This window comes from Amyelois transitella, chromosome 28 (genome assembly GCF_032362555.1).
Source record: "Amyelois transitella isolate CPQ chromosome 28, ilAmyTran1.1, whole genome shotgun sequence".
NCBI classification, from domain to species: Eukaryota; Metazoa; Arthropoda; class Insecta; order Lepidoptera; family Pyralidae; genus Amyelois; species Amyelois transitella.
In genome coordinates, this window is record NC_083531.1 from 5118011 (window position 1) to 5144082 (window position 26072).

Below are 26072 nucleotides of genomic sequence, written 5' to 3' on the forward strand. Positions count from 1 at the left end.
TACGCAGTCGAGTGGGAAGGCCTAAATGAACGTACCTTGACCAAAAGAGGAAATCCTGGTCCAGGCGAAAAGTCTATATCTACGAGCTTTCATTAAGAGTTATGAATGTGGGTGAAGCGAAAGAAGTGTACAGAGATCGTGGTAAGAGGAAGAAAGATGTAGTTTCTGCCTTCCTCTCTGGGAAAGAGACGTGATTTTATGTATTTACGTACCTACTACGCTTTATCCACCAAGCAACTTGGTACTGTTGCAGTACGCCACTCAAACCACACAGAATAGCGATTATTTATTATTAACCACTATCTTCATCGTTCATCAGACTGGCTAAGATTTGGTTGGTTAAAATAGATTCAAATCAAAACACTTATATACGCACTATCTACTTCAGTAGGTTTTAGTTTTAGTAACATATTCTATTCTACGGTATTAGAATATCGGGTATCGACTTAAATAATAACAATTTTGAAGGTAGATTTAAAAAGATATCTGTCACTGTCACACTTGCTGTCTGACATTGACAGACACTAAGGGCACGGCAGCGTGTCCCCGACTTTGTAGATCTGTCAGACTCATTGTCATTGCCATTCTCCTGTGTCAATATCAGCTGCTTGCTGATTTAGCGTTTTGTTTACGGCAGATATTTTACTTGCATTAACCATTTATCAATTTCGATACTAAGTTTTCTTTATTTAATTACCCACGGCGAAAAAATGGTAATTATGGATTTCAACAACGCCGTATCACTCGTCTATAAGAACTTGTTCAACTATCTGTGAATCTAGCGCAGTGGATTGAGCCATTACTATTAAATAGCAATTACTTTACAGGTGTACGTTAGATCTTGAAATAATACAAAGGAGATCACAATCTTAGAGATGCACATTTAAATGTCTGTTACTTTCTTGAAAGATTATGAAAACGTATTTAATATAATTTGAAGTAAATCATTGCGTGTGAACGAACACATAATATTTCGTAAGTCTTATGTATATTTAGTAAGAATCGAGTCTGCCTCAGATATAAGTATAAATTAAAATGTCTTAGTCAGATAAGACACTCACTGGTTCACCGTTTAGTTCCTCCCTTGATATGCACATAGCGTATGTATCTACAACAGCTTCCTCTCTCCTTCTCGCCCCCGCGTGTTAGCCTGCACTAGGTCTCGCTGTCGTCATCCGACACGGCCCTAGGGTCCGCTTTCCGTCATTCCGACGAGCGACACTCCCGCTACGCGCATTAGAAAATTAAGCTCAGATAAATTATTACATAGATATCGTGCTCATTAATTCCACTAAATTCGTCTCTTTCTCTTTACCTTACAAAGAAAGGTAAAAAGTATCATTTCGTCAGTTACTAGTGGCCACTTGTCACAAATAATACAGTATCGACGGTCTTTCCTAAGATGTATCTGTGCACCGGCTTTTTATTCCATGTCTTATAAATTAATCGTTTGTTTATCCTTCTTAATAGGTAATTAGCTTCCGGCTGTGATCTTTGGGATTTATTTTTGTATAATAAGTACCTAAGTGTACAATAGGTAATTTTAGAAGGTGTAAAAACATTCTGCTTTTATCTTTGCAACTTGGTTGGGGTCAGCCTTCGACCGAGATCCTAGAGTGGGCAGTCAGATAATTTAAGATACGATTCTTGCCTGAATTCGTTTAATTTACGTTTTTTTTAAATTAAGGTATTTAACGGCCTATCTGCAGCGGAAGCGATAATTCGGTCTCCACCGCCACCAAAGGGAAAACATTCCGCCAGGATACAATACAATACAATACAAATTATCTTTATTGCCCATAAAAAAATACAAACGTAGTAAAAAAACATACATTATGAACATGTTGAGCAAAGGCGGACTTATCGCTAAGCAATCTCTTCCAGCCAACCTTTGGGTAGTGAAAGGTAAAATCCTGGAACCGGGTGGGCAGCATACTTAAGATATGTTAGTAAGTGTATAATAAATAAACTACACACATACATAAACTATAAATATAAACTTACACAGACTACATACATAATATTACACAAAATAAATAAATACAGTGCCGTGTGGCTCCCGGCACCAATACAAAAAAGAATGGGACCACTCCATATCTTTCCCATGGATGTCGTAAAAGGCGACTAAGGGATAGGCTTACAAACTTGGGATTCTTTTTTAGGCGATGGGCTAGCAACCTGTCACTAGTTGAATCTCAATTCTATCGTTAAGCCAAATAGCTGAACGTGGCCATTCAGTCTTCAAGACTGTTGGCTCTGTCTACCCCGCAAGGGATATAGACGTGACGATATGTATGTATGTATGTATGTAAATAAATACATAATAATATACATACCTATATAAAAAAAAATATTGATTAAAATGAGTATTACCATGAATAAAGTTAAGAAGAGAGATAGTACTTCTTCAACTTCGTTTTAAAGGTACCTATTGTTTGTGAGGTGCGTATGTCAATGGGTAAAGCATTCCACAGACGAACGGCCTGAACTGTAAAGGATTTAGAGTAGGCTGCAGTCATATTAATGGGAGTATTGAGGCGAAGGGCAATTAGACTACGGGAAGTGTGACTGTTATTCTGATGAAAAAAGGTGAAGCGCTCTTTAAGATACTGAGGAGTAGAAGGGATGAAAAGTACAGAAAAAAGCAGTGTGAGAATGTGATAATTGCGACGTAACCTGATTGGAAGCCACTTGAGTTGTGCACGGAAAGAGGAGATGTGGTCATATTTGCGTAAGCCAAATATGAACCTGATAGGATAGGTGTTATGCCTGGAAGAATATGGTTGAGAAAATGTTGTGTCGGAGATTTTATACAGGGTGACATTTAAAACAACTGCATCCTTTTAAACATATACTATACCCATGCTTCTGAGCCGTTTGAGCCTATTTTTACTTAAATTAAACGTCATCATTTTCACATTTAAAAAACTTTCAAAAACTACGTCACACGCTTTATTAAAGACCAATACTACAAAAAGAAATTAAAACTTAACATGTAAATAAATGTCTGAAAAATAAATTATTTTTCTAGTATCAAGATCAATTAAAGTACAGGGTTGGCGAGATCGCTCAGCTGAATGAATTGTGTCGTTGACCTCTGAATCGCGTCGCTTTTCCGCCGGCCGGGGTGATATGACGTATTCAGTGGATTTTGATACTTTTATTTTTTTCGTACTTTCTGCAATATGAAACGACCTTTTTCTTTTAACGTTTTTAAATATCCTTTAGATGAGTACACTTAACAGTTAAATTTATGCAGTTGAATTAAAAGTCACCCTGTATATGCTCCATTCCGTGAAATCTTTGCTTGCGCGATTTAGGCCTTTCACTGTCATTGGCTGATAGTATCGCGTGATTGGCTGTTGTTACTTTTGTGGCGTAGAGATGTCGCCACATATTCATAGTAAGTCCACAAACCCAACTATCGATAGTTGAGTAAACCCGTGGAAGTGGACTAGGTATCGGTCGGCAACACTAAACAGGGACATGGAGAAGAGAGAAGTTAAAACCAGATTGGAAAGAACAATATTTATTATCTGCACTTACACTTTATGAAGGTAATGGGGTCGTGAGAGTCGGCGAGCAGCCCGCTTAGAGATAACACGACCTTACCTTAGGGCTCGTGCAGCGTGCGGCCGACTAGCGACCAGCGACTGATTCACGGTTCTGAAGGAGGTTCACGTGATTTCATACATCGTTAACGATAGAAATTATGCCAGATACCAATGAAACAATCTCAGTTATAGTTGCGGTAGTAAGTTAGTTTGTTTGTTAGTTTGTTTGTCTTCAGTTTTCCCAGTGAACTAACGTTTGTAAATTTGAATTGAATTTGAGGGAGCCTTGACTAAATAATTTTTTATGTAATCCGATATTTTATAGCTGCAGCCGCCAATCATTATCTTATGACATTCAAACAAAAATACATTCGAATCAAAAAGTCGGTGTAGCTATTCGAGAACCACGATGTACAGATATACAAACAGACAGTCAACATCCAACTTACCGTAGTTTTTTGTCCATAGATTGTTGCCTAAGTCACTCGCATTTCCGATAATTAACACCCACCACTAAAATATTAAAGTTTCATTTCCAAGTGCGGTAGCTGCAATATATAGTAAAGCTAAGTCTGTGACGGCATTAAATCGCAAGTCTGGCAACACAGACTGGTGTGCAGCGCAGGTCGTATGAATGTTCGCTAGTCGTCGGTCGGTGGCACACTGCAGTTCGCCGTTTAATTACACAAGTTCAATCCAGTCTGTCCGAATCGGTCAGACTTAGGTCGGCCGAAGTCCGCGGTACGCTGCACAAATCCTTAGGAACGCAGTGCTGGCAAAAAGAAGGACGTCCGCCGTCGCGAGTCTCTTTATATAAGGGTGAGGCGCAGGACTGACACAGACACGACGACGTCACAAGTTCCTTTCTTATATCGTCAACCCGAGGCAATGACACGAAGTAAATTCAGAATACAGACGGCCTCTGTGGCGCAGCGGTAGTACGCTTGTCTGTGACACAGGAGGTCCCGGGTTCAAATCCCGGTCAGGGCATGATGAGAAAAGAACTTTTTCTGATTGGCCTGGGTCTTGGATGTTTATCTTTATAAGTATTTGTTATAAAATATCGTTGAGTTAGTATCTCGTAACACAAGTTTCGAACTTACTTTGAGGCTAACTCAATTAGTGTAATTTGTCCTGTATATATTTATTTATTTATTCCGCCTTGCGACGTCGTAACAGTGCCTAGTCCTGCGCCGTCCTTCACATAATTTCAGTTGGCGACATTATCTCCCATTCATAATTATAAATTGTAATACATAAGTAATAAATAAATAGAACCACAGTTTTTCAATTTCCTGTATGTTCTAAGATGGACTATGAAATTTCTCTTCTGACTTCATATTTTATGACACACTTCCGATTCATAGATTTATAAAACAGGATGATTTCTACGGTGTCTTGTTAAATATCTCTTCACCTTAAATCGACGTTGACACACGTCACATTCATAAGGTTTTTCGCCAGTGTGAGTTCTCCTGTGATTTGTTAAATCACCCTTCTGAACAAATCCGCGTTGACACACGTCACATTCATAAGGTTTTTCACCAGTATGAGTTCTAAGGTGTGTTTTTAAACTAAACCTCTCATTAAATCTGCGTTGACACACGTTACATTCATAAGGTTTTTCGCCAGTGTGAGTTCTATAATGTATGTCAAAATTTGATTTAAATTTAAAGCTTCTACCACACATATCACACTGGAGTGGACCCTGACCACTCCGTGACGTTGACTCTCGTCGAGACTCGCGCTGTGTCCTGTTGGTTGTACTTCCTGCACCTGGTTGCCGTTTGTCAGCTCCCGATGTGTCAGCTGACGCAGAATCTGTCATTAATTAGACCGACTTGAGAAGAAAGCATAAGATAAAAAAATACAAATATTAAAAGATACTTCACATTCAAACAACAAAATGCTAAAATTCTTTGAAATTGTTTGTTTAATTTACACGGTTTTCTTCCCCTGGCTTTAGTCGAGGTTGTATCCTCATCACTCTGGAGAGGAGCCCGGGGTATGCCTTTGACCAAGGACCCTAGATTAGGTGAGTCAGGTATTTACACGAAGCGACTTCCATTTGACCTCCGCAATCTGAATGTGTAGGTTTCCTCACGATGTTTTCCCTCACCGTAAACGCATCGGTTAGTATTTAAACTAATGTACATAACTTTAAATATAGAACAATGCAGCTCACAAATCAAATGTTATGTGGCTATTGCGCTTTATTTAAACTTACCAAATTGTTCATCCTTTCTTACGATATAAGACCGCGAATACGCAAACATAGCTAGAACCCCAAAGCCGGGCAGAGATCCGCCCTGACCAACAGCACCGTCCATCACAGATAGTTATCTGCAAGCATATAAATTATAATATATGTATGTAGTGTCAAACAACTCGGGCAGGTTGTAAGTACTTATGTAGGTTGATATACACACCTACCTCCAAAACCCCTTAATCGTGAAAATTTTAAAGATTAATTAATATTAGACACTATCTTCATCGTTCACTTCGTCCACACGTTCGTTGGGAAATCTGTTACTTGACTGTGTAATTAGCTATTTAGTGGTAGGAATTTAATTTAGTTGGTTAAAATAGAATAAAATTATGACAAAAAGCTGAGAAAACACTTATATACGCACTATCTACTTCAGTTGGTTTTAGATTTAGTTAATAAACATATTGTATTCTAAAGTATTAGAATATCGGGTATCGAAATAAATTTTAATAATTTTGAAGGTAGTTTTAAAAAGATATCTGTCACTGTCACACTTGCTGTCTGACATTGACAGACACTAAGGGCACGGCAGCGTGTCCCCGACTTTGTAGATTTGTCAGACTCATTGTCATTGCCATTCTCTCCTGTGTCAATATCATTTGATTGCTGATTTAGTGTTCTGTTTATGGCAGATATTTTACCTGTATTTACCATTTACCAATTTCGATAAGAAGTTTTCTTTATTTAAGTACACACGGCGAAAACATTGTTAATTATGAATTTCAACAACGCCGTATCACTCGTCTGTAAGAACTTGTTCAATTATCTGTGAATCTAGCACAGTGGATTGAGACATTACTATTAAATAGCAATTATGTACTTTACAGGTGTACGTTAGATCTTGAAATAATACAATGGAGATTACATGTTAAAGATGTACATTTAAATGTCTGTTACTTACTTGACAGTTTATAAAAACGTATTTACGTATTTAAGATAATTTGAAGTAAATTATTGCGTGTGAACGACAACATAAACGCAATAGGTTTCGGAAATAAACGGAAACAACAAATTCCGCTGGAGTGACGCTGTTGCGGCTTGTTGTGTTCCGGTGTTAAATGGAAGCGCTAAGAAGCTCACTGAAAGCTGCATTTAGGTCGCCTTGGTATTCTTAACCATGCTGTGCCGTGTGGTTCCCGGCACCAATACAAAAAAGAATAGGATCACTCCATCTCTTTCCCTCGGATGTCGTAAAAGGCGACTTAGGTATAGGCTTACAAACTTGGGATTCTTTTTAAGGCGATGTGTTAGCAACCTGTCACTATTTGAATCTCAATTCTATTTGTTGGCTCTGTCTACCCCGCAAGGGATATAGACGTGATCATATGTTTGTATGTATGGTATTCTTAATAGATATAATAAGTTTCAGGAAAGTTCGTTCACGCATCTATCAGTTATTTCAGTCAAAGAGTCAGCACGACTGTACGGTTAACAAGAGTATAAGACTGCCCATTTAAGAATGTCGTTGAAATGTATGAATCCGTCGCTTTTTTGTGCCAATTCGAATTTGGTCTGTTAGCTAGTAATTTAGTTCGTTTCGTTTTTTGTATATATCTAGATAAATGAGCATCATCTGGAGCTGATATTTTCAGGACATGTATTTCCAAGTAAGCATTAATTTGTTATGTGTACATAAGTATATATCTTTGGTTGAATAGTTTCTTTGCATCGGATATGACATTATTCGATTTCAGTCAAAGTGAAATTACTGATAGATGCGTGAACGAACTTTCCTGAAACTTATTATATCTGTTAAGAATACTAAGGCGACCTGAATGCAGCTTTCAGTGAGCTACTTAGTGCTTGCATTTAAGCGCTAGAAGGCTTTATCAATTACTTCTAGGATTTCCGATTATTCCTAAACAGTAGATATTTTTGACAATATAATTAATTCACAAATTAGCACTAATTGAGCACTAATTACCTGTGTTTAAGTAACGGTCGCACATTCAATGGTTTTCGAGATACAGCTTTCTGCAAAACGTGACTCCAGCAGGAAACTAAACAACTCTAAAACCCTATGACGCACAAATTCAATTTTTGCTGCACTTTTTTGCTGAAATATAAGCTATCAGCTGATATTCATTACTTGCTTCTCCGGCCCCAGCAAGAAGAATCTTCCTGCTGGAACAGCGTTACTCAAGCAGAATTTGTTTCTTCCGTTTTTTTCCGAAACGGTTATGTGCACAAATTGTATATTTCGCGCACATTTACACGAGATAATGCTATAATTATTTAGAGGGAGGAGGGAGAGGAGGGTCTAGAACGAAACTACCTGCTGGAGTCACGCTCACGAAGTGGACTAGGTATCGGTCGGCAACACTAAACAGGGACATGGAGAAGAGAGGAGTTAAAACCAGATTGGAAAGATCAATATTTATTATCTGCACTTACACTTTATGAAGGTAATGGGGTCGTGAGAGTCGGCGAGCAGCCCGCTTAGAGATAACACGACCTTACCTTAGGGCTCGTGCAGCGTGCGGCCGACTAGCGACCAGCGACTGATTTACGGTTCTGAAGGAGGTTCACGTGATTTCATACATCGTTAACGATAGAAAATATGCCAGATACCAATGAAACAATCTCGGTTACAGATGCGGTTGTAAGTTTGTTTGTTGTTTGTTAGTTTGTTTGTCATCCGTTTCTCCAGTGAGTAACTCAAATTGCAACATTGTAAATTTGAATTGACTTTGAGGAAGTCTTGACTAAATAATTTATAATGTAATCCGATATTTTGTAGCCGCAGCCGCCAATCATTATCTTATGACATTCGAATCAAAAAGTCAGTTTATCTATTCGAGAACCACGATGAACAGACATACAAACAAACTGTCAACATCCAACTTCCCATGGTTTTTTGTCCATAGATCGTTGCTAAAATCACCAGCATTTCTACTTTTGAACACCCACCTTTTAAATATACCTATATTATAGTTTAATTTCCGTGCGTTGTAGCTAGCTGCAATACATAGTATAGCTAAGTCTGTGACGGCCTTAAAACGCAAGTCTGGCAACACAGACTGGTGTGAAGCGCAGGTCGTATGAATGTTCGCTAGTCGTCGGTCGGTGGCACACTGCACAATTCCTTAGGGACGCAGTGCTGGCAAAAAGAAGGACGTCCGCCGTCGCAAGTCTCTTTATATAAGGGTGAGGCGCAGGACTGACACAGACACGACGTCACAAGTTCCTTTCTTGTATCGTCAACCCGAGCGCAGGATGCGCCTGTGATTACGGTCTAAAAGTGAGTCAGTGAGGCAATGAGTCGTAACAGTGCCTAGTCCTGCGCCGTCCTTCACATTAGCCCTTATTTGAAGATTTCAGTTTGCGGCGTCATCTCCCATTCCACATCCACACTAATAATAAAGAGAGATTTGTATTTTTGTATGTTTGTGTGGAATTAACTCAAAAACTACTGGTCCGATTTTGATAAAATTTGGCACAGATATAGAATAGACCTTCAAAAGTGACATAGGCATAAATTTGTTTTTACTCTTTGTTTATTTAAAAAAAAACACAAAAATATGTCCACCCGTGCGAAGCCGGGGCGGGCCGCTAGTCACTTATAAAGTGTAATACATAAATAAAAAATAAATAGAGCCACAGTTTATCAATTGCCTGTATGTTCTAAGGTGGATTGTTAAATTACTTTACTTGATCTAAATTTTATGACACGCATCACATTCATAGGTTTTCTATACAAATATGATTTAAATGATGTGATAATAAAGTGCTCTTCATATTAAATCGACATTGGGTCACATTCATAAGGTTTTTCGCCAGTGTGAGTTCTCCTGTGATTTGTTAAAGCACCCTTCTGAACAAATCCGCGTTGACACACGTCACATTCATAAGGTTTTTCGCCAGTGTGAGTTCTCCTGTGATTTGTTAAATTACTCTTCTGAACAAATCGACGTTGACACACGTCACATTCATAAGATTTTTCGCCAGTGTGAGTTTTCCTGTGATTTGTTAAATTACTCTTCTGAACAAATCGACATTGACACACGTCACATTCATAAGGTTTTTCACCAGTATGAGTTCTAATGTGTCTTTTTAACTTACTCCTCTCATTAAATCTGCGTTGACACACGTCACATTCATTAGGCTTTTCGCCAGTGTGAGTTCTATAATGTCTGTCATATACTGATTTAAATTTAAAACGTCTGTCACAGACATCACATTGGAGTGGACCCTGACCACTCCGTGACGTTGACTCTCGTCGAGACTCGCGCTGTGTCCTGTTGGTTGTACTTCTTGCACCTGGTTGCCGTTTGTCAGCTCCCGATGTGTCAGCTGACGCAGTATCTGTGAAAAATCAGCCGACTTGAGAAGAAAGCATAGGTTAAACATAAATAAATACAAATATTAAAACATACTTCACAATCAAACAACAAAATGCTAAAATTCTTTGAAATTGTTTGTTTAATTTAGACGGTTTTCCTCCCCTGGCTTAAGTCGAGGTTGCATCCTCATCACTCCAGAGAGGGGCCCGGGGTATGCCTTTGACCAAGGACCCTAGATTAGGTGAGTCAGGTTTTTACACGAAGCGACTCCCATCTGACCTCCGCAATCTGAATATGTAGGTTTCCTCACGATGTTTTCCCTTACCGTAAACGCATCGGCTAGTATTTAAACTAATGTACATAACTTTGACAATAGTCATTGGTACACGGCCGAGGTAAAGGTGCCGTCATAATATTCAATATTCACGTCATGGATGTTCAGAAATGACACGTGTGGTGGCTGCGGGATGGACAATGTGGGTATGTGGACATATGCCCAACAATATGCCAGGAACAATGCAGCTCACAAATCAAATGTTATGTGGCTATTGCACTTTATTTAAACTTACCAAATTGTTCATCCTTTCTTATGATATAAGACCGCGAATACGCAAACATAGCTAGAACCCCAAAGCCGGGCAGAGATCCGCCCTGACCAACAGCGCCGTCCATCATAAATAGTTATCTGCAAACATATAAATTATATAAATATGTATGTAGTGTCAAACAACTCAGACAGGTTGTAAGTACTTATATAGGTTGAAATATACACACCTACCTCCAAAACCCCTTAATCGTGAAAATTAGTTGGGAGGTCACCACTTAAACACGTAACAAATGTGTTCAGTTCCTAAAACCTGATAAACGCGGGCGAGTGCGGAGGCCTAGATGAACGTACCTTGACCAAAACAGGAAGTCCTGGTCCCGACGAAAAGTCTATAACTACGAGCTTTAATTAAGAGTTAGGAATGTGGGTAAAGCGAAAAAAGTGTACAGGGATCATGGTAAGAGGAAGAAAGATGTAGTTTTTGCCTCCTCTGTGGGAAAGAGATGTGATTTTATGTATTTACGTACCTACTACGCTTTATCCACTAAACAACTTGGTACTGTTGCAGTACGCCTCAGAAACCACACAGAATAACGATTAATTAATATTAGCCACTATCTTTATCGTTAACTTCGTCCACACGTTCGTTGGGAAAACTGTTACCTGACTGTGTAATTAGATATTTAGTAGTAAGAATTTAATTTAGTTGGTCAAAATAGAATAAAATCATGACAAAAAGCCGAGAAAATACTTATATACGCACTATCTACTTCAGTAGGGTTTAGTTTTAGTAAATAAAAATATTCTTTTCTAAAGTATTAGAGTATAGGGTATCGACTTAAATTTTAATAATTTTGAAGGTAGTTTTAAGATATCTGTCACTGTCACACTTGCTGTCTGACATTGACAGACACTAAGGGCACGGCATCGTGTCCCCGACTTTGTAGATCTGTCAGACTCATTGTCATTGCCATTCTCTTGTGTCAATATCAGCTGATTGCTGATTTTGTGTTCAGTTTACGGCAGATATTTAACTATATTAACTTTTATCAAATTCGATAATAAGTTTTCTTTATTTAAGTACACACGGCGAAAAAATGGTAATTGGGTGGATTTCAACAAGTGATTTTTTTTTGTCATTTCGGTGAGATTTTTTATTTCAATGCTATTCTACAATTTTTTGATAATAAATAAAACTTTAAGCTATTTTATAACATATGCGTGAATGGTCATCAAATATCATCGAAACTTGCAGATATATTTAAGGTTGAATTTTTAAGTGTCCACTGAAATGATAAGTATCCATCGAAATGATAATAAAAGCCCACCGAAATGAAAATTACCCACCGAAATGATTTAAATGTGCACCGAAATGAAATAAACCCACTGAAATGATACGGCTAAGAACAACCGTGCTGCGGAACAAGGGTTCCGTAATATTTTAAGTTCGGTTTTCATATTCTTAGTTAAAGAAGATACAGTTAGTTGTTGTTATAATATCTTTCTTTGAGACTATTCTCATTGTTTCTTTACTCAAATAACTGTGACTAATTTTAGGCACGTTTAATTTTTTTTAAAGTCATTTTAGTAACTGTGATATTTTTAGTAAATAATGAAGTTTGCTATAATTAAGCTTCTTAGATTTTATTACACACTTAGTTACCTACAGCTCGACCATAATAAAAGCGTGCTAATATTTATTTTACTACCTGCATTAAGGCGTTGTGGCAAGCAAAACTAGTGCTGCCAATGAAAAAAAATAATATGTCAGTAACTAGTACGAATATCAAAAATGTACAACACCCGAACACTAAAGTATTATAATCATATTATGCATTGTTTTTTAGAAATAATAAGAAAACTTTGTTTCATTGTGTTGAGAAACAAAAAGCATTATTGCTAAAAGCGGCCGTTTTTTCCTTTGATGAAAACTGTTGCTCAAAACAATGACATACAGTTTTCCTAGTATGTTTAAAAAATAAAGCGCGTATTAATTTAGTATTCGGGTGTTGTACATTTTTGATATTCATTACTTACTGAGATATGATTTTTTTTTTCATTGGTGGCGCTAGTTTTGCTTGCCACAGCGCCTTAACACCAAAATATGGAGCAGGTAAAGAACTTCGTTTAGGTATAAAAATGTTATAAGAAGTTAAAATTAAAAAAAAAACAGAAAGGTTACACACTGGAGAGTTCATCGAATTAACAGTTTCTTTACGGAATAAGGCAGATACGTACCCTCGTGACTCTTAACCCGGTCAAATGTAGCAAGTAGTTAAAGGTGATAAGTGGGATTTAGTATTTTATAAGTAAAACTTCTATATTAAACAAATCAACTCTTATATTTTTTGATAAGAAACATTATAAAACATCTAATTATATCAGACGAGCTAAGTACTTTAAAACCCTTTTAATTGAGATCACGTTATCTTAAATCACTAATAACAATACAGTATAGTATCTAATAAAAAAAAAGGAATGCAGTTTTTTTCTGCCTAAATACTTATTATTGCAAACTATAAGCCTTAATAAAACAGTATTTTTAAGTAGGTACGTAGATGTAACTTATGTCTCTAATTCGCTAATCAGCCTCTTTTTATGACTTTAAATATGTATATATTGGTTCTTAACTAGATATATAGTAAACAAATGTTTTTTTTTTTATTATCACATGATAACACTTCTTCATTATAATTAAGTATACTATAATTCTCCATTAGTTTAACTTACTACTTAATAGGAACATAGCAAATATCACAAGTATAAATATTCACGCACGAATGATCCAATGGGTTGCTACAAGTTTTACCACACTTTAAGAAAGATAGCCCACACATTAGCAAGCTTGTATTTAAGTGGGAATATGCATTTGAAATCAGGCTCATTCGTGCATTAAACAAGTCGAGTACTTAAAAAAACAAAAAACGAAACCAACGAATAACTACTTACTTTAAAAAATCAAATCAACAGTTCAATCAAAAATATTCAAATCTGAAGTCGATGAAGACGATGATAATCTTTTTACTGGTCTCCTCTTGACTTTAGTTTTGATTTCCTGTTCACTGTCACTGTTACTTTGTTCATACTTTTCAAGTAATGCAGTATCAGGGTTATCAAAAAATGAACACGAGGGAGTGTTGAATTCAATGAAGTTTTCATACTTTTCCAGTAGTGATTTGGGGATCATTGATGATTCCTGTCCAGTTTCTTCTTTTTGATTATTCATTCCAACGGGAGATTTGGATGTTGAGGGCTTAAGAACTGATATGTCAATGTTTTGGATCGAGTGTATTGATAGTTCAGTTATAATACTACTTCTTTTCTTTGGATGTTTCTTTTCTTTGGATGGTTTGGGACGTAGTACCAACTTCTCTGTTAGTTGTATTGGACGCAGCTGTGCCATATTTGTAGTATTTACAAAAGTAGGTAATTGAGTCTCAGTTAAATCATGAAAACCTAAATGTTTGCCGTGAGGGCACATTACGATTTTATTTAGGCATTCTCTTTCAACACAGGATAGATGACGAAGTGCCAAACGGTTCCCCGACTCTTTAGACCAAACCACTTGGTGAACTTTCATAGTTCCCGCAAACGTTTTCAAGTCTTTGGGCAAAAGCCAGTCTTTTTCTGTTATTTGATAATCTTCAACTACTTCGATTTTCACGCCTTGAACAAAAGACTTTAAGTTTTGTACTAGTACTTCAATATTGGTAATATCATGTTGATATGCGACCTGTTTATCCAGCGTTCTCTTTAACACCCCACCCACTCCGTCTGCTGCGCTTTTTCCATGGCCGCACTCGCAATAGTTCCATACTATGTGGGTCAGCATTGGACAATAGGAAGACAGTTGTGATATTATGTATAATATCTTTTTATTCCGGTATTGGGCAGACGGAGAGTCAGAAATAATGTAAAGATTGCGGACTAGAGGCGCAGTTATTTCAATTTCACGCAAAATAGGAACAAGATGCGTCCAGACTGCTGCAGCATCATGCCTTAATGATGTACTTACAGTACAAAAAGATTGAGTTTTGCAAGTTTCATTGTTCAGTTTAAAATAAATTACAGCAGTGTGTAACGTAAATTGTTTTCTGCTGCCACCAAAATGAAGAGACTGAATTTCGGATCCATATTTAGTGGTATAATTTTCACTAAAATCTATTTGTATAATGCAGTCTTCTGTAGTCATATTTTCTTTTAAAGTCTTAAAAGCTTGGTTTTGGTTTTTATTATTAAGGCAATGTTGAAGGAATGCTTTCAGGCTGTTTTCAAATTTTTTAATCAGATCTAGAGGTTTTACCCAGTGTCTTACCTTTTCAACTTTAATAGCAGATTTCTCTACACTATTTTTGGTGTATGTACTTTTGTTCTTCTCCCAATTCCAATACGTTACGTGTACTCCATTATCAAACTCTTGGTAATCAATGAGTCTACTTTTACAGTTCGAGCATGTTCTTTGCAGACAATCGATGTTATCTTTACTACAACATAGGCTGTTTAAAACGTCGGATATTGTGTTTTCTTTGATCAGGCGATTTCTTTTCATCGATTCAATCAAAAGTTTCATATTTTCATGCTTTTCACATAAACATGTGTTTCGTGCATTCACATTTGGTTGAATAATCCAGAAAGGTTTCAGTCTTGAAAATGTTGAATAGCTTATCGGTGGTTCGCCTGATTTTAGATATTTCAAGTGTAAATTTTTAAGTGTGTCTGTCATTAGTCTCTTTTGTTTTTTTAAGCCATGTCTTGATATAGTGTCATTTTTGCCAGGACAAATTGTTGAATTTTCATCGTCTTCTAAAAATGTTACAACCCTCGTGAGATATTGTTTTTTTTTCTTATCAGATTTAATAACTACTTCTGTTTTTTTTTCTACTTTTTGCGTATTTTTTTTCAAATTTATATAACTGCTTTGTAGTCTATTACACCTTTTTTTGAGCATTTCTTTTTCCCGAGAGACCTGTAATAATTTATTTTGTAATTCTGTTATTAGCTTATTTTTAGTTCTTTGATATATGCGGAATTTATCTTTAAGCGCTCGCCTTAATTCTACAGATGTAATTGACGATTCTGACACAGGGCTGTTGGGGCAAAGTGTTGACTCAATACTACTCAGATTTGATGGAGATGGTATTCGTTGTGCGCTACTTGGTAGTACACAAGGAGTGGTAGTTACTACGTTGTCGTAAATATGATGTTGAACATCGGAACTGACGGAACTATCACTGTTCATCCGCAAGCAGCGCCGTATCATGCTGCAACGAGTAGGTCTTAGAGATGAAGATGGGTAGTCTTGTCGTGAAGTACTTGGACCAGGATTATTATTGTCTACAAAATTTCGATGCCTTGAGAGCGGGGTTTGTCGTGGACTGCTTGTGTATATAGGACGAGAGGTTGTAGTCGCTGTATGTTGAGGTTGGATATTCGTACTGATGCTACTTCTACTGTTCAATCGTAAGCTGTGCCTCAAAGTATTGCAACGGGCAGGTCTTGCAGTCGAAGAAGGTGAATCTTGACAGGAAGTGCTGAGTCCAGGATTATTAATATCCTCACCAATTTGATTTGTTGAAGATTGTTCTGGATGATCTTGAACTGTTCCAACTAGAGAGTTTGCACGAGTAGCCGTAGGAGCCGTAGTGGCTCTTTTTTTTTTTCTTTGGTAATAAGCGGCAGCACTTATGTTGTTTCTTCTTCTTAAGTTTCTTAATTTGGTCTTGTTCATTTGATGCCTTGAAACAATTAATCCTGCTGCTTTCTTTCTTGCATATCTTTCTCTATCTTTTTTCAGAAACTCTTCGCGTGTCTCTGCATTGCTCTTTATTCTTTCTTTTCTCCTTCTTTCGTACAACCTTCTTTTTTCTAACCTTTCTTCTCTAGTCTGTGTTCTTGGCCGAGGCATCCTAAAATAAAAAGAAACACAGTTCCTTTTTACTTACTTTCACACACAAAAACATATACACGCTGTACATACCTAGTTTCCCTAATATACCTTCAAATATACCATGCATTTACATTAGCTCTCTCGCAATGGAGAAGTTCAATGATGTTAAAAATACAACATCATAAAATTAAAATATATGTAGATCTGAACTAATCAATAAACTGATCTAATGAGTGTTTTTTTTTTTAAAATTCATCAATATAGGTATGATTGATATATGGATTATAAAAGATTGTGTTTTTTCGCGAAACGACTACCTACCTACACATAAAAGTATCTAGCAAGGTAAGTTTAAAAAAATATCTCGAGGATCTCTAAAACTTTTAACGGATTTATCATTTCGGAGATACATTTCATTCCGGTGGACTGTTATCAGTATTACAGTCCACCGAATCCGCTGAAATGATAACACTGAGATGATAAAACAGATGTCAATTTGACAATAACTCTGAAATAATGTCTGTATCAAAATTTCAAAACTATTTAAACAAAACCATACTTACAGCGTATTTAATGCACAATTTTGAAATAAATCAAATTAATGTAACACAAGTTATAACAGCTACCGAAATGAAATTTTTTTTGACCCCATATCACAGAAATGATACACTTACTTTTTACTACTCAAGCCGGACTAATCTGAGGCGAGGAAAGGTAAGGGGGGCGCAACAACGCAATATTGACGGAGTTTTACTGCTAAAACTTAATGTCCTTTGAAATGATAATTTTTTTCGGGACAAAAGTTGAATGCCTGTCAAATCTATGAGAAGGAAGATAAACAAACAAAAATAGTTTTTGTTGATAGGAAATACATTATTAAATGAAACTAAAATCGATTTCAATCCAAAAAAAATATCGTATTTGCAGGATAAGATATTTTATGAGCAAAATTGGGTGCGGGACAGGTCACCGTCATGATAAAGTGACACTTTGTCATTTTTTTTGGCATGTAATAGATGCCGTAACTCGATGATTTTTTTTGCCATGGTAGAGGAGTACAAACTTCATTAAGGAAAAATATGAAAAATCATAAAGCACCATTCCTCACTACCGTTTTCACGTTTGCCGTGTAATTCTTGTGCTTGCGCAATTCACCCAATTATGGATTTCAACAACGCCGTATCACTCGTCTGTAAGAACTTGTTCAATTATCTGTGAATCGAGCACAGTGGATTGAGACATTACTATTAAATAGCAATTATGTACTTTACAGGTGTACGTTAGATCTTGAAATAATACGATGGAGATTACATGTTAAAGATGTACATTTAAATGTCTGTTACTTACTTGACAGTTTATAAAAACGTATTTAATACGTATTTAAGATAATTTGAAGTAAATTATTGCGTGTGAACGAACACATAAACGCAATAAGTTTCGGGAAATAAACGGAAACAACAAATTCCGCTGGAGTGACGCTGTTGCGGCTTCTAGTGTTCCGGTGTTAAATGGAAGCACTAGCTCACTGAAAGCTGCATTTAGGTCGCCTTGGTATAATTAGCCGTGCTGTTCCGTGTGGTTCCCGGCACCAATACAAAAAAGAATAGGACTACTCCATCTCTTTCCCTCGGATGTCGTAAAAGGCGACTAAGTTATAGGCTTACAAACTTGGGATTCTTTTTAAGGCGATGGGCTAACAACCTGTCACTATTTGAATCTCAATTCTATCATTAGGCCAAATAGCTGAACGTGGCCATTCAGTATTTTCAAGACTGTTGGCTCTGTCTATCCCGCAAGGGATATAGACGTGACCGTATGTTTGTATGGTATTCTTAACAGATATAATAAGTTTCAGGAAAGTTCGTTCACGCATCTAACAGTAATTTCAGTCAAAGAGTCAGCACGACTGTACAGATAACAAGAGTATAAGACTGCCCATTTAAGAATGTCGTTGAAATGTATGAATCCGTCGCTTTTTTGTGCCAATTCGAATTTGGTCGGTTAGCTAGTAATTTAGGTTGTTTCGTTTTTTGTATATATCTAGATAAATGCGCATCATCTGGAGCTGATATTTTCAGGACATGTATTTCCAAGTAAGCATTAATTTGTTATGTGTACATAAGTATATATCTTTGGTTGAATAGTTTCTTTGCATCGGATATGACATTATTCGATTTCAGTCAAAGTGAAATTACTGATAGATGCGTGAACGAACTTTCCTGAAACTTATTATATCTGTTAAGAATACTAAGGCGACCTGAATGCAGCTTTCAGTGAGCTACTTAGTGCTTGCATTTAAGCGCTAGAAGGCTTTATCAATTACTTCTAGGATTTCCGATTATTCCTAAACAGTAGATATTTTTGACAATATAATTAATTCACAAATTAGCACTAATTGAGCACTAATTACCTGTGTTTAAGTAACGGTCGCACATTCAATGGTTTTCGAGATACAGCTTTCTGCAAAACGTGACTCCAGCAGGAAACTAAACAACTCTAAAACCCTATGGCGCACAAATTCAATTTTTGCTGCACTTTTTTGCTGAAATATAAGCTATCAGCTGATATTCATTACTTGCTTCTCCGGCCCCAGCAAGAAGAATCTTCCTGCTGGAACAGCGTTACTCAAGCAGAATTTGTTTCTTCCGTTTTTTTCCGAAACGGTTATGTGCACAAATTGTATATTTCGCGCACATTTACACGAGATAATGCTATAATTATTTAGAGGAAGGAGGGAGAGGAGGGTCTAGAACTGGGAGGAAGGAGGGTCTGGAGTCACGCTCACGAAGTGGACTAGGTATCGGTCGGCAACACTAAACAGGGACATGGAGAAGAGAGAAGTTAAAACCAGATTGGAAAGATCAATATTTATTATCTGCACTTACACTTTATGAAGGTAATGGGGTCGTGAGAGTCGGCGAGCAGCCCGCTTAGAGATAACACGACCTTACCTTAGGGCTCGTGCAGCGTGCGGCCGACTAGCGACCAGCGACTGATTTACGGTTCTGAAGGAGGTTCGCGTGATTTCATACATCGTTAACGATAGAAATTATGTCAGATACCAATGAAACAATCTCAGCTATAGTTGCAGTAGATAGTTAGTTTGTTTGCCTTTACAGTTTAACCAGTGAAAAATCAAATTTGACTAAATTGTTTTTTGTAATCCGATATTTTGTCAAAAGATTGTTGCCTAAGTCTCCCGCATTTTCGCTTTTAAACACCCACCATTAAAATATACATTCAGTCAGAAAAGTATCGGGAATGGATTATTTATTTATGGTTCCAAATTCAAATTTTTGTTTTTTTTTGTTGTTGTTAGATTGGCACAACTGTTTTCCATTTTGGCGCGGAGTTTGAGTTGCATCTGTTGTTTACATTAAATACAGTGCTATTTTTAGTTATATCATATCTAGTGTGTATTGCTAATTTCATAATGGATAAAAACATCGAACAAAGAGTTTGTCTTAAATTTTGCATTGCCAATGGAATATCGTGTTCGGAGTCACTGAAAATGTTACAGAAGGCTTACGGTGAATCGACTTTATCAAAAACTCGTGCTTATGAGTGGTACAAAGCGTTCAAAAGCGGTCGAGATGTGATGGAAGATTTGCCTCGCTCTGGTAGGCCATCAACGTCTGCAACTGAAGTTAACATCGCAAAAGTGAAGGAAATAGTGACTGAAAATCCTCATTCAACTTTGAGAGAGATAACCACCGAACTTTCTGTATCTCTCGAGTCGATCCGTACCATTTTAACTAAAAATTTGGGTATGAAACATGTTGCCGCTCGGCTAGTCCCAAAAGACCTGAATTTTTTTCAAAAACTCAATCGCATGAGAGTCGCTGAGGACATGCTAGAACGAGTCAATTCCGACCCAACATTCATGAAACGCATTGTTACTGGTGACGAGACGTGGGTTTACGAGTTTGACATGCAAACTAGTCAACAAGCTTCGGAGTGGCGCCTTCCAACTGAACGCTAACGTCGTTCAAAAGTCAAAGTCATGTTGACTGTTTTCTTTAACTATCGCGATGTTGTGCACTCGGAATTCTTGCCGGAAGGTCAAACGGTAAATAAGGAATATTATTTGAGTGTTATGCGGCGTTTAAGAGAGCAAATCCGACGAAAAAGGCCAGATTTGTGGAAAGAAATTTCTTGGATTTTGCACCATGATAATGCACCTTCGCACAAGGCCATCATTGTGAACGAATTTTTAACCAAACACTCAACAAATACCATCGAGCAACCACCATATTCACCAGATATGGCTCCAGCCGACTTTTTTCTTTTTCCTAAACTCAAATTACCACTTCGTGGCACCCGTTTTCAATCGGTAGAAGACATAAAAGAGAATTCGCGGCGAGAACTGACCTCAATTCCGGAAACAGCGTTTAAAAAATGTTTTGATGATTGGATTATTCGTTGGCGTAAGTGTATCGTTTCTAAAGGAGCATATTTTGAAGGTGATAAAATAAATTTGGATGAATAACAAACAGTTTGTGTATTATTGATCTTTTCCTGCTACTTTCTTGACAGAGTAGTATATTATAGTTTCATTTCCGTGTGTGGTAGCTAGCTGCAATATATAATATAGCTAAGTCTGTGACGGTCTTAAATCGCAAGTCTGGCAACACAGACTGGTGTGCAGCGCAGGTCGTATGAATGTTCGCTAGTCGTCGGTCGGTGGCACACTGCAGTTCGCCGTTTAATTACACAAGTTCAATACAGTCTGTCCGAATCGGTCAGACTGAGGTCGGCCGAAGTCCGCGGCACGCTGCACAAATCCTTAGGGACGCAGTGCTGGCAAAAAGAAGGACGTCCGCCATCGCGAGTCTCTTTATATAAGGGTGAGGCGCAGGACTGACACAGACACGACGTCACAAGTTCCTTTCTTGTATCGTCAACCCGAGCGCAGGATGCGCCTGTGATTACGGTCTAAAAGTGAGTCAGTGAGGCAATGAGTCGCAACAGTGCCTAGTCCTGCGCCGTCCTTCACATTAGCCCTTATTTGAAGATTTCAGTTTGCGGCGTCATCTCCCATTCACTTATAAAGTGTAATACATAAATAATAAATAAATAGAGCCACAGTTTATCAATTGCCTGTATGTGCTAAGATGGACTGTGAAATTACTCTTCTGACTTAAATATTATGACACGCATCACATTCATAGGTTTTCTACACCAGTATGAGTTAAATGATGTGATAATAAAGTGCTCTTCATATTAAATCGACGTTGGCACACGTCACATTCATAAGGTTGTTCACCAGTATGAGTTCTACGGTGTTTTAATAAATTACTCTTTTCATTAAATCGACGTTGACACACGTCACATTCATAAGGTTTTTCACCAGTATGAGTTCTACGGTGATTTAATAAATTACTCTTCACATTAAATCGACGTTGACACACGTCACATTCATAAGGTTTTTCACCAGTATGGGTTCTACGGTGTTTTAATAAATTACCCTTTTCATTAAATCGACGTTGACACACGTCACATTCATAAGGTTTTTCACCAGTATGAGTTATAACGTGTCGTTTTAAACTACTCCTCGTATTAAATCTGCGTTGACACACGTCATATTCATAAGGTTTTTCGCCAGTGTGAGTTCTGTAATGCATGTCAAAATTTGATTTAAATTTAAAACGTCTACCACAAATATCACATTGGAGTGGACCCTGACCACTCCGTGACGTTGACTCTCGTCGAGACTCGCGCTGTGTCCTGTTGGTTGTACTTCCGGCACCTGGTTGCCGTTTGTCAGCTCCCGATGTGTCAGCTGACGCAGTATCTGTCATTAATCAGCCAACTTGAGAAGAAAGCATAAGATAAAAAAATACAAACATTAAAACATACTTCACATTCAAACAACAAAATGCTAAAATTCTTTGAAATTGTTTGTTTAATTTACACGGTTTTCTTCCCCTGGCTTTAGTCGAGGTTGTATCCTCATCACTCTGGAGAGGAGCCCGGGGTATGCCTTTGACCAAGGACCCTAGATTAGGTGAGTCAGGTTTTACACGAAGCGACTCCCATCTGACCTCCGCAATCTGAATGTGTAGGTTTCCTCACGATGTTTTCCCTCACCGTAAACGCATCGGTTAGTAATCAAACTAATGTACATGACTTTGAAAATAGTCATTGGTACACGGCCGAGTTAAAGGTGCCGTTATAATATTCAATATTCACGTCATAGATGTTCAGAAATGACACTTGTGGTGGCTGCGGGATGGACAATGTGGGTATGTGGACATATGCCCAACAATATGCCAGGAACAATGCAGCTCACAAATCAAATGTTTTGTTGCTATTGCGCTTTATTTAAACTTACCAAATTGTTCATCCTTTCTTACGATATAAGACCGCGAATACGCAAACATAGCTAGAACCCCAAAGCCGGGCAGAGATCCGCCCTGACCAACAGCACCGTCCATCACAGATAGTTATCTGCAAGCATATACATTATATATATATATATATGTATGTAGTGTCAAACAACTCGGGCAGGTTGTAAGTACTTATGTAGGTTGATATACACACCTACCTCCAAAACCCCTTTAAAGATTAATTAATATTAGCCACTATCTTCATCGTTCGCTTCGTCCACACGTTCTTTAGGAAATCTGTTACCTGACTGTGTAATTATCAATTTAGTGGTAGGAATTTAATTTAATTGGTTAAAATAGAATAAAATCATGACAAAAAGCTGAGAAAACACTTATATACGCACTATCTACTTCAGTAGGTTTAAGTTTTAGTAAATAAACATATTCTATTGCACAGTATTAGAATATGGGGTATCGACTTTAATTATAATAATTCTGAAGGTAGTTTTAAAAAGATATCTGTCACTGTCACACTTGCTGTCTGACATTGACAGACACTAAGGGCACGGCAGCGAGTCCCCGACTTTGTAGATCTGTCAGACTCATTGTCATTGCCATTCTCCTGTGTCAATATCAGCTGATTTAGCGTTTTGTTTACGGCAGATATTTTACTTGTATTAACCATTTATCAATTTCGATACTAAGTTTTCTTTATTTAAATACCCACGGCGAAAAAATAGTTAAAAATGAATTTCAACAACGCCGTATCACTCGTCTGAAAGAACTTGTTCAACTATCTGTAAATCTAGCACAGTAGATTGAGACTTTACTATTAAATAGCAATTAATTTACAGGTGTACGTTAGATCTTTCACATTTAATGTCTGTTACTTCCTTGAGAGATTATGAAAACGTATTTAATATAATTTGAAGTAAATCATTGCGTGTGAACGAACACATAATATTTTGTAAGTCTTATGTTTATTAAGTAAGAATCGAGTCTGCTTCAGATATTAGTATAAATTAAAATGTCTTAGACAGATAAGACACTCATTGGTTCACCGTTTAGTTCCTTCCTTGATATGCACATAGCGTATTTATCTACAACAGCTTCCTCTCTCCTTCTCGCCCCCGCGTGTTAGCCTGCACTAGGTCTCGCTGTCGTCATCCGACACGGCCCTAGGGTCCGCTTTCCGTCATTCCGACGAGCGACACTCCCGCTATGCGCATTAGAAAATTAAGCTCAGATAAATTATTACATAGATATAGTGCTGATTAATGCCACAATTTTCATCTCTTTCTTTTCACTAAATTCGTCTCTTTCTCTTTACCTTACAAAGAAAGGTAAAAAGTATCATTTCGTCAGTTACTAGTGTCCACTTGTCACAAATAATACAGTATCGACGGTCTCTCCTGAAATGTATCTGTGCACCGGCTTTTAATTCCATGACTTATAAATAAAACGTTTGTTTATCCTTCTTAATAGGTAATTAGTTTCCGGCTGGCTCTTGCTACAGTCGCAGGGATCTTCGGGATTTATTTTTGTATAATAAGTACCTAAGTGTACAATAGGTCATTTTAGAAGGTGTAAAAACATTCTGCTTAAATTATCTTTGGTTTTGGTCTCAACTTGGTTGGGGTCAGCCTTCGACCGAGATCCTAGAGTGGGCAGTCAGATAATTTAAGATACGGTTTTTGTCTGAATTCGTTTAATTTACGTTTTTTTTAAATTAAGGTATTTAACGGCCTATCTGCAGCGGAAGCGATAATTCGGTCTCCACCGCCACCAAAGCGAAAATATTCCGCCAGGATACGAGTAGGTGTTATGCCTGAAAGAATGTGGTTGAGAAAATGTTGTGTCGGAGATTTTATACAGGGTGACATTTAAAACAACTGCATCCTTTTAAACATATACTATACCCATGCTTCTGAGCCGTTTGAGCCTATTTTTACTTAAATTAAACGTCATCATTTTCACATTTAAAAAACTTTCAAAAACTACGTCACACGCTTTATTAAAGACCAATACTACAAAAAGAAATTAAAACTTAACATGTAAATAAATGTCTGAAAAATAAACTATTTTTCTAGTATCAAGATCAATTAAAGTACAGGGTTGGCGAGATCGCTCAGCTGAATGAATTGTGTCGTTGACCTCTGAATCTTACGCGTCTCTTTTCCGCCGGCCGGGGTGATATGACGTATTCAGTGGATTTTGATACTTTTATTTTTTTTCGTACTTTCTGAAATATGAACCGACCTTTTTCTTTTAACGTTTTTAAATATCCTTTAGATGAGTACACTTAACAGTTAAATTTATGCAGTTGAATTAAAAGTCACCCTGTATATGCTCCATTCCGTGAAATCTTTGCTTGCGCGATTTAGGCCTTTCACTGCCATTGGCTGATAGTATCGCGTGATTGGCTGTTGTTACTTTTGTGGCGTAGAGATGTCGCCACATATTCATAGTAAGTCCACAAACCCAACTATCGATAGTTGAGTAAACCCGTGGAAGTGGACTAGGTATCGGTCGGCAACACTAAACAGGGACATGGAGAAGAGAGAAGTTAAAACCAGATTGGAAAGATCAATATTTATTATCTGCACTTACACTTTATGAAGGTAATGGGGTCGTGAGAGTCGGCGAGCAGCCCGCTTAGAGATAACACGACCTTACCTTAGGGCTCGTGCAGCGTGCGGCCGACTAGCGACCAGCGACTGATTTACGGTTCTGAAGGAGGTTCACGTGATTTCATACATCGTTAACGATAGAAAATATGCCAGATACCAATGAAACAATCTCGGTTACAGATGCGGTTGTAAGTTTGTTTGTTGTTTGTTAGTTTGTTTGTCATCCGTTTCTCCAGTGAGTAACTCAAATTGCAACATTGTAAATTTGAATTGACTTTGAGGAAGTCTTGACTAAATCATTTATTATGTAATCCGATATTTTGTAGCCGCAGCCGCCAATCATTATCTTATGACATTCGAATCAAAAAGTCAGTTTATCTATTCGAGAACCACGATGTACAGACATACAAACAGACAGCCAACATCCAACTTCCCATGGTTTTTTGTCCATAGATCGTTGCTAAAATCACCAGCATTTCTACTTTTGAACACCCACCTTTTAAATATACCTATATTATAGTTTAATTTCCGTGCGTTGTAGCTAGCTGCAATACATAGTATAGCTAAGTCTGT

At 37.4% G+C, this 26072-nt stretch overlaps 1 protein-coding gene across 1 annotated transcript; it reads right to left on the reverse strand.

Moving 5' to 3' along the window:
* Positions 1-9561: 9561 nt before the first annotated feature.
* LOC132903584 (zinc finger protein 782-like) lies at positions 9562-22341 on the reverse strand. Its single transcript, XM_060952174.1, has 2 exons — positions 21741-22341; positions 9562-9954 (listed from the first exon to the last, which is right to left on the reverse strand). The coding sequence occupies exons 1-2, from the start codon at positions 22339-22341 to the stop codon at positions 9563-9565; spliced, it is 993 nt and encodes a 330-aa protein (XP_060808157.1). The 3' UTR covers position 9562.
* Between the last annotated feature and the right edge of the window lie 3731 nt (positions 22342-26072).

Coding starts and splice junctions, on each gene's coding strand:
- LOC132903584 (XM_060952174.1), bottom strand. CDS start 22,341: ATGACAGATACTGCGTCAGCTGACACATCGGGAGCTGACAAACGGCAA. Junction 9,955..21,740: donor GAAGAGCACTTTATTATCAC/ATCATTTAACTC, acceptor TATATGACAGAC/ATTATAGAACTCACACTGGC.